The 10,120-nt window shown below is 49.4% G+C and overlaps 1 protein-coding gene across 1 annotated transcript in view; it reads left to right on the top strand.

Moving 5' to 3' along the window:
* Positions 1 to 8,320, top strand: part of LOC144761112 (uncharacterized) — a 43,946-nt gene extending 35,626 nt beyond the window's left edge. The window contains exons 4-5 of the mRNA XM_078646571.1: positions 5,224 to 5,395; positions 7,981 to 8,320. Of these exons, the coding sequence (XP_078502697.1) occupies positions 5,224 to 5,388 (165 nt within the window). The 3' untranslated portion in view covers positions 5,389 to 5,395; positions 7,981 to 8,320. The remainder of the gene's footprint in view (positions 1 to 5,223; positions 5,396 to 7,980) is intronic.
* The last annotated feature ends 1,800 nt before the right edge of the window (positions 8,321 to 10,120 follow it).

Here is a 10,120-nt window from a genome sequence, read left to right on the forward strand (position 1 = left end):
ACGTGACATGCCCTTGCCACCTGCGGTACTCTTCTACTCCTCGCTGAGCTGGTTGCAGACTTATGGAGTGATCTCTTGCTCCCCCCACAGACTGCAGTGCTCTTCCACTTCTCGTTCAGCTGCTGCCAGGCCCATGGAGGGCTCTCTTGCCACCCTAGCTGCCTGCCGTACTCTTCTGCTCCTCGCTAACCCCATGCCAGGCCCATGGAGGGCTCTCTCGCCGCCCTCATGGTGTGCAGTGCTCTTCACTCCTCGCTGACCTGGTACCAGATTCATAGAGGCTCTTTTGTTACCCTCGCGGCCTGCGGTACTCTTCTGCTCCTCGCTGACCTGGTGCCAGCCCCATGGAGGGCTCTCTCACTGCCCTTGCAGCCTGCGGTACTCTTCTGCTCCTCGCTGACCTGGTGCCAGGCTCATGGAAGTCTCTCTCGCTGCCCTCATATTCTGCGGTACTCTTCTACTCCTCGCTGATCCGGGCCCAGGCCCATGAAGGGCTCTCTCGCCGCCCTTGTGGCCTGCAGTACTCTCCTACTCCTCGCTGATCTGGTACCAGCTCCATGGAGGGCTCTCTCACTACCCTCACAGCCTGCGGTACTCTTGTGCTCCTTGCTAACCCAGTGCCAGGCACATGGAGGGCTCTCTCGCTGCCCTCACAGCCTGCGGAACTCTTCTGCTCCTTGCTAACCCAGTGCCAGCCCCATGGAGGGCTCTCTCGCTGCCCTCGCAGCCTGCGGAACTCTTCTGCTCCTTGCTAACCCAGTGCCAGCCCCATGGAGGGCTCTCTCGCTGCCCTCGCAGCCTGCGGAACTCTTCTGCTCCTTGCTAACCCAGTGCCAGGCACATGGAGGGCTCTCTCGCTGCCCTTGCAGCCTGCGGTACTCTTGTGCTCCTTGCTAACCCAGTGCCAGGCACATGGAGGGCTCTCTTGTTGCCCTAGCGCATGCAGTACTCTTCTACTCCTCGGTGACCTGATGCCAGCCCCATGGAGGGCTCTCTCGCTGCCCTCACAGCCTGCGGTACTCTTCTGCTCCTCACTGACCTAATGTCAGGCACATGGAAGGATTTTTTGCCACCCTCATGGACTGCAGAGCTCTACTACTTCCCGCCAACCTTGCGCGGGCTCCATGGAGGGGTCTCTCACCGCCCTTGCCATCTGCAGTACTTTTCACTCTTCTCTGACCTGGTCCAGACCCATAGAGGCTCGCTTGCCACCTTGGTGGCCTGCTGTACTCTTCTGCACTCCTTGACCTGGTGGCAAGCCCATGGAGGACTCTCTCGCCCTCCTCGTGGCCTGCAGTACTCTTCTGCTGTCCTGGTGCCAGGTTCCACCAGTGATAAGGTAGCAAAATTACACACTCCACCCATGCAGTGTCGCACACTACCTGAAGGCCCCAGAATGGATATAGTAGTGGGTCTCATTGGGCCACTGACGGGAGAAAGGAATTCCCCATACATTCTAGTTTTAGTCAACTTATATTCAAGATGTCCAGAAATATAATATGTCTGACATCAGCTCAACCTCAGTTATAAACTTCCCTGTAGGGTTTTTTTATGAGAAGGACTACCCAACACCCTTTTAACTGACAATGGTGTTTTGTTTTTCTTCTGAGAACTGAAAGAATTTGTGCAATGCAATGGAATAACACACAAACTTAGTGTCTTGTATCACCCAGAAACCAATGGGGCAGTAGAAAGATTTAACAGAACACGTAAAGCGGGCATTCTGCTGGTAAGATCAAATGGGTTGAGCTGTAAAGATGTTGTTTGGAGACGAATAGAGGCTTATTGCTTAAGGCCTCATGAGTCAACAGGCATGACTCCCTTTGGGGTGTTAAAGAGTAGGAAAACCAATTCTAGACTGGTACTTGGGTGGATGAAGTGGCACAAAGGTTGGGTGAGGGTTGATGTGGGCAACCAGTGGAGGATAAAGGAGTTGCAGGCAGCCCGCAAAGATGGTTTGACAAATTGCATAAGACCAAAGCTATCGAGTTAAAGTGGGTGACTGGGTAAGAGCGAAAACTCCAACTGGCAACAAACAATGGTCAAAATGTACTGAAGCCATGAAAATCATAACGCTCTTTTGCAATACAATCAAGACACAGGATGGTAGAATATGGAATCTGGGGAGGGTGTTGAAACTTTACTGGCCTGGACATAATGGGGGGACACGTGAAAACCACAGTGAAGCAAGGTGAGAAAGTGGACTTACGAATGCTGCGGTTCGGGTCAGATGAGGTGGACGGGTGACTTGTCCCCCGAGTTTCTTAGAAATGACTTAGTCAAGTAATACAGCGAGAGTTATTACATTGTTAACTTCCCCTTATCTTTGGAAGTGTAATGTGATACTCATATCTAAATTTGACTCTGTGAAGCCATGAATGAAAATCCTTACTTAACATATTTGTTTAATTGCCTTGTCTAAGTTGCAGAGGGGCTGTGTGCAGGTGCTTCTCCGTGTGCTGAGATAGACACAGCATACATACAATCTCTACATGTAACTTGGAGGACAGCATGAACCAGGCCACAGAGTCCGTTCAGTGACTGGTGAGGAGCCTCCCAACGCCACGTCTGACCTCAGTGCAGTACGTGCTCTGACAGGCGCTGCCCAAATCTCACATGCATCACCTCCCCAGGGCAATACAGGAAAACCCTACACTGAGATGGGTGTTGTCGGGAGCCAGGGAAAATGGAAAGCCTTCAGACTCCATCCTCACCTGCACCTGCAGTCAAAGAATGGTTTATCAACAGGCACTACCTGCACAGCTCTGAACACCCTGTGTACCGACCTCTACACCTGGGATAAGAGCTGTCCAGAGCCGCGTGAGGGTTTTTACAGGGTCGCGTGAGGGTCTGTCCAGGGTCGCGTGAGGGTCTGTCCAGGGTCGCGTGAGGGTCTGTCCAGGGTCGCGTGAGGGTCTGTCCAGGGCCGCGTGAGGGTCTTTCTGTCCAGGGTCGCGTGAGGGTCTGTCCAGGGTCGCGTGAGGGTCTGTCCAGGGTCGCGTGAGGGTCTGTCCAGGGTCGCGTGAGGGTCTGTCCAGGGTCGCGTGAGGGTCTGTCCAGGGTCGCGTGAGGGTCTGTCCAGGGTCGCGTGAGGGTCTGCCCAGGGTCGCGTGATGGTCTGAACACTGCTGGCAGAGAGCCAGAATTGTGGCCCATGCACTGCGCATGGGCCCTCATGGGCTCTGATCTGCAGGCGGAGGGAGTCATCGCGGGTGCAAGCCGAGGTGGACTGCAGGTGTGGCTTGCGTCAGAGAGCGGCCCTGGAAGAGGTCTCCCTGATCCTGGTTTAGAGATGTAAAAAGTACTGGTAATAGGAAGGGGGTTTCCCCAGGTTTCACAGAGAGAACATAAGAATACTGAAGTATTGAACAGTTCAAACTCTCATTAAAGTCATCCCATGACCGTCATATCACTGGGAAGGAGCCCCACCCCGCCCCCACAGGGGCTGTTCACTGCTGTGGTCAGTTGAAGCCATAAAAATGTGGGTCTGATCAGGTCTGCGGAGAGCTGCTTGTCACTAAATACACATTATCAACCCTGGGTTTTGTGTACCATGATGTCTGAGGGTCCAGATGGATGCAATACAGAGCTAAGCGGATGCCGAGAGGGCGCGTCAGGTGTGGGAGGGGGTCCAGGTGCCCGCTTGGGTGTGCAGCAGGGTTGGCAGGTCCAGTTAGATGCAACTGAGGGTCTTGTAGGTGAAAAGGATCTCAGGGTTCACATCGGGGCCCCCATCGGGTGCGGGAGGAGGTCTGACCGGTGGTGGGTCTGAGGTTCAGAATGCGGGTCTTGTTGGCTCTGGGAACTGAGGACCCCTTCAGATGCGAAAGAGGCTCATTGGCCACATCCTGTGTGGGAAGAGGACTGGGGGCCTGCTAGGGTCTTTTACTGAGTTTCAACATTGCAGGGGATGCACGTGGGATCCAAGGGCCCCTCAGGTGTGGGGAGGTCTATGGGAGCCCCATTGGATGTGGGCAGAGTGACAAACAGGTTTGAGAGGGGACTGAAGGACCCTACAGTTATGGGAGGAAGTTTGGGGAGCATGTTGAATAGATTGAGACCCCTATCAAGAATGGAAAGGTGTGTGTGGCTCTCTTTCAGTGTGTCTCAGGGACCACACAGCTGTGGTTATATAGGAAAAACAATGGTTCCTGTGGATTAATACAATCTATATTTGAAATAATGTACACAATCGCAATAAGGAGGGTTAAACTGATGTTAGAGGGGGGAAGAAACCACCAAGAAACCACCAAGACCAATGATTCAATATAACACAATCTATACATTTTCAAGGGAGAAAAAAGAATATATACATTGTTCCAAATCTATTGAAAGACATTTGTGCATAGTGTCCCAAGTGAAAAAGGGAACCTAAACATAAGTGACAGTGTGATGATTATATACAAGGTTTCCTATGTAGAGAAGAGGTGTAGCAAACTCCAAGGAAAATTATATAGACCCTAAATCAATATCTAATAATGTGCAATCTCTAGCATTCAAATAAATATGTGCTGAAACAGTGATATATCAAAAATTTCTTGAATCATTTTATTTCAATTATAGTATATTGTCTTATTATTTTTTTCATTATATTTTTTTCATTTTATTTATAATTCTTTTACCTATTCATTTCATTTTTTCCACTAAAAACATTAGTAAATTTTGCAAATGACATTCAAATTCTGTGAAGGAAATTTCTTACAAAATAAACAAGTGCAAAGACAATCAGTGTAAACAGAAAAAATACATAACCACAATATCAAAAACAAAATACAGAAAGTGATATACGATATAACCAGTCGTTGGAACAATTGATGAAGGCAATGCGGTTGAGTAGAACTACGCGCGTTTCGGCCCGGAGGCCTTCGTCAATATATACAAGGTTTCCACAATTTATACAAGTCGACCATTATCAATTCAATTCAATGTGAACAGCAGCTATATACAGTGGTACGCGCTGGGTAATGGTTTGCTTCTACTGTTTGTCGACAGCGTTTCGACCCTCTAATCAATGTGGGGTCTCTTCAGGACTGAAAGATGTTTGGACATCTGATAGTGCAATTGCGCAGCCTCGTGTGGCTTTGTGAGGGGGTGCATGCATGGTGTGATAGGGGCCTGAGCACTGGTTGGATGTGTGAGGCAGCAACTGTGCCCAATGAGTGGATCATCATGTTCTCAATTCTCTCCTCTTACTCTCAAACCTTGTTTTATTTCTTGCTGCAGATGAACACCAAGCCCAGGGTTTGGAGCCCTAAGAGGGACCCGAAGCGGTACCAGCGATGGACAAGACCCGTGTTCAACGATGACACCCACTCTGAGCTGGGCTGGAGCCCCTTCCGCAGCCGCAGGAACAGCGACACCGCCTCAGAGATGTCCTGCGCCTGGTGAAGCAGAGGTAGAGCTCGGATGTGAACAAGTTCTCTTGGCCGTTCTCTGGTGTGTTCTCACTCCAGGCATGGTCACTCTCTTGTGCCACTCCTGTCCTGTGTGTTCACCCTTGGCAAGTACCCGGCAACACTGTACAGACCAGTCAGATGAAGATGGCAGGAAACATTGATTTAGGTATCACACTTTACCATTGAGGCCTCCTTTGATGCTCCCTCTAGGTCAGTACAGTGAGTCAAGGCCACCCTTGGGCCAGGTCACTGAGTCAAGGCCTCCCTTGGGCCAGGTCCCTGAGTCGAGGCCCCCTTGGGTCAGGTCCCTGAGTCGAGGCCCCACTTGTGTCGGTCCCTGAGTCGAGGCCGCCCCTTCGAGGCTCTCCCTGGGTCAGTACACCGAGTGGAGGCCTCTAGGACCAGGTCACTGAGTCAAGGCCACCCTTGGGCCAGGTCACTGAGTCAAGGCCACCCTTGGGCCAGGTCCCTGAGTCGGGGCCACCCCTTCGAGGTGGGTCAGTACAGTGAGTCAAGGCCACCCTTGGGTCAGGTCCCTGAGTCGAGGCCCCCTTGGGTCAGGTCCCTGAGTCGAGGCCCCCCTTGGGACAGGTCACTGAGTCGAGGCCGCCCCCTCGGGGCTACCCTTGAGTCAGTGTATCAAGTCGATGCTCTCTTTTGAAGCTCCCTTTGGGTAAGGTCACTGAGTCAAGGCCATCCCCTTGAGGCTAATCTTGGTCAGTACACTGAGCGGAGGCCCCCTTCGGTCAGACCACTGAGTCATGGCCACCCTTGGGTCAGTACACCAAGTGGAGGCCCCCCTTGGGTCAGTACACCGAGTGGAGGCCCCCCTTGGGTCAGTACACCGAGTGGAGGCCCCCCCTTGGGTCAGGTCACTGAGTCAAGGCCGCCCCCTTGCGGCTACTTTTCGAGTATCTCCTTGAGTCAGTACACTAAGCAAAGGCCCCCCTGGGCTTATGCCACTGAGTCGAGCCCACCTTTTGTTGGCTCTCCCTGGGTCAGTATAGTGAGTGGAGGCCCCCCTTGGGTCAGGTCCCTGAGTCGAGGCCGCCCTTCGAGGCTCTCCCAGGGTCAGTACACTGGGCGAAGATCCCCCTTGGGTCAGGTCTCTGAGTCGAGGACGCCCCTTCGAAGCTCTCCCAGGGTCAGTACACTGAGTGGGGCCCCCCCTTAGGTCAGGCCACTAAGTCGAGGCCACCCAATCAAGGCTGCCCATAGGTCAGTACACTAAGCTGAGGCCCCCCTTGGGCCAGGTCCCTGAGTCGAGGCCACCACTTCGAGGCTCTCCCAGGGTCAGTGCACTGAGTGGAGGACCCTCTTAGGTCAGGCCACTAAGTCGAGGCCACTTCTTAGAGGCTCTCCCTGGGTCAATACACTGAGCGAAGATCCCCCTTGGGTCAGGTCACTGAGTCGATGCCACCCCCTCAAGGCTAACCTTGGGTCAGGTCACTGAGTCTAGGACGCCCCTTCGAGGCTACCCTTGAGTCAGTACGGCGAGTCAATGCTGTCTTTCGAGGCCCCCCTTGGGTTAGTACACTGGGTCAGGGCCCCATTGACTGGGAAAAGTTTATGAACAGTGCAATAAGGGCCTGGTAGTGATTGCAGCAAAGGGCCTTATTTTGGATTTGATGCACAGTGGAGAAGGTAATGTCTCCCCACCACCCTCACGGGTTACTGTATGTCAAATTTAGAGATGACTGCCAACCCAGTGGTTATCTCTGTATGCAGTGGAGGCTTGCACGTATCGGGGATGGCGAGGCGGGTGACGGGGCAGAGGAGGCGGGTGGGGAGTACAAAAGTTAAAAGTCACTTACCTCTTCGGCCGTGTGCGGCTCTCATCTGCTTCCCTTTCGACGAGTCCGGAACGGAAGCAGGAAACACACAGGCTGCCCCATAGCCAATCACAACGCTGCATTGTTGTGATTGGTTTGAGCGCCGTGGTTCGGCGCTCAGACAGGGACAGGGAGACTGCGCATGTTCCCCACCAGGCTCGTGCTGACCGAGGGTTTGGCGGATGGGGTACTCGTTCACTTTTGCAACAGAGGCCCCTGCCCACCAAACGTTAAATTGCACCAAAGTTTGCTAAGTTCTACGTCGGAAGTTGCAATATCAGGTGCCCTTCGTGATCTGTTTCCTGTCAAATTGTAGTAAGTTTAGGATTGAGTTTTAAGTTCATTCTATGAATTGGGCCCTACCTGAGCAGCTGTGAGGGAGTTGACATGTGGGTTGTATCTATACTTCCTCTTTCTTGCTTTCTCTATTCTCTTTACTATGAGTAGAAGGTGTAATGTCTGCTTCTGGGTCTGAGGGACATCTCTTGGTGTAAATGGAGGGTGCAAACTCTCTTCGTGCATTCAAAGGTCTGCCTCTGAATGTTTTTATACTTCTTAGCCAGCATGTTTACATACAAGGTGTAGATTTGTGTCCTCATTGAGAGCGAGTGTTGCTTCACAAAGAGACTGTTTATGAGCTCTGATTTCAATGACAGATCAACCTGAGACGCCTCTTTTTAAGTTCCTTATTTTAGGAGCCATTCTGTGAGCACTTTTCTAACATCTCTTGGTGTCTGTTTGCCTCTCTGTAGGATCTCCCACCCTAGAAGCGACCCCTACTCCACAAGGGATGGTTGACACAGAGAACCACGACCTCCAGGCCTAGTACACCTCCAGGCTTGGTACACCTCCAGGCATGGTACACCTCCAGGCATGGTACATCTCCAGGCATGGTACACCTCCAGGCATGGTACACCTCCAGGCTTGGTACACCTCCAGGCATGGTACACCTCCAGGCTTGGTACACCTCCAGCACAATACTCTGCGTTTTCCTGATTTTTGTACTTCACATTTTTTGTTTACTAACATGTTTAAATGTGTACCCAAAGGGATCTCACAATGTATATTAAAAAAATAAAGTATAAAATACCACTTTTGTTTTTTATTTTTCTGTATTCCTTGTGACATTGCAGGGTGCCTAGGGCAGTAGCTGCTTTCGTGGGGTCGGTGTAGGGAGCTTCGTCTGGTTGAGAGAAGTTGTAGAAGCGCTGCCGATGCTTAGCTACTCACTGAGCTCCTCTTACGACTGACGATCTGGGATTCCAGAGCACTGAGTTCATCGGGAGAACAGGACGTTCATTTACTAGACTGAGGTCTGGGGCCCTGTCAGCTTCTAGTGCTGGTGGTGTCTGATACCTCAACTACAGGGACTGAGGTCTTGGACCCCATCAGCTTCCACTGCTGTTGGGCTCCGACACCTCAACTACAGAGACTGAGGTATGGGCCCTATCAGCTTCCACTGCTGCTGGTCTCTTACACTCCAACTACAGAGACTGACTGAGCCTCTGTCTAAAAATCATAGTGTCATCTGACTTTGTGTAAGGTATAATCTGGCTCTAGAGTAAAGCTAGGGCTGCCACCCGGACGGTTTTACCAGCATGACTGACCAGTATTTTAATGTCGCAACAGTACAAAAAATTAATAAAATCACCAAAAGGTGGTATTAAATGTAAGAAGAAAGCATTGTAAAATGTGCAGTAGAGATGTATTAACAATGCCTGACTGATAATTGGATTTCTCAGATTTTATTTTTCAAAACACATTTTTATTAGGTTTAATGGCAAATGATGAGCGGAGCCCGAAACATACATTATGGATACAATTTGAATTTTAGTGTACCGATTATATTTAAACATCAAGCTAACCTGCAAACCAGCAGGCCTAATAACTAAAACTTGGCACATAGTGTGTCTAATCGTATAGGATTTCTCGGATGTTGATCTGTGTTTTTTCATGTAGTGCTGACTTGGCTCAATGGCATTGGAGCGCTTTACATGAGGTAGCGCCTCTCCCCAAAAAAAAATACCGCCCATTTATTCACTTTTTACATTTCTACGAAGACCTGGACATCTCATGTAAATAGAACATTTGATAAAATTGTCTGCTTCTTACTTACATTATTTTTTTTTTAATTCTCCCATCCTGCCTATGCAGGCCTCTAAATGCAAGATGGCGGCTGTCGCTTGCCCCTTGTTTATGAATTGTAGTTGCAGAGAGACCTACTAATTTTTCTAATTTCCAATTTTTTTTAATGGAACTCCTATGGAGGTCCACAAAAAACGCACCATCAAGTAAAAAAAGAAACCATACATAAAATACAAAATTCTTCCTTATACTTTGCTATGGAAATTCTTATATCAAACATACTGATAAGTGTGCAAATAGTGCTAAAATAAAAAATACATTCAAATCACCGTCCAGTAAATTTCTTTTATCGACATAATGAGAAATGTGCAAATAGTGCTATAAATGCATAAGACAATAAAATAAATTTCTAATAAATAGGCAGAAATATAAAAAAATATTGATATATCTAAAAACAAACCATTTCATTCGAAGGGGACAGAACCTTTAATTCTCTCATCCTGCCTATGAAGGCCTCTACTTGCAAGATGGCAACAGCCGCTTGCCCCTTGTTTATGAATTGTAGTTGCAGAGAGACATACTAATTTTTCCAATTTCCAATTTTTTTTTAATGGAACTGCTACGGAGGTTCACAAAAAACGCACCATCAGGTAAAAGAAGAAACAAACCTTACATACAATACAAAATTCTTCCTTATACATTGCTATGAAAATTGTTATATCAAACATACTGATAGGTGTGCAAATAGTGCTAAAATAAAAATACAGTCAAATCACTGTCCAGTAAATTTCTTTTATCGACATAATG

The sequence above is a fragment of the Lissotriton helveticus genome, chromosome 5_2 (assembly GCF_964261635.1).
Source record: "Lissotriton helveticus chromosome 5_2, aLisHel1.1, whole genome shotgun sequence".
NCBI lineage: Eukaryota > Metazoa > Chordata > Amphibia > Caudata > Salamandridae > Lissotriton > Lissotriton helveticus.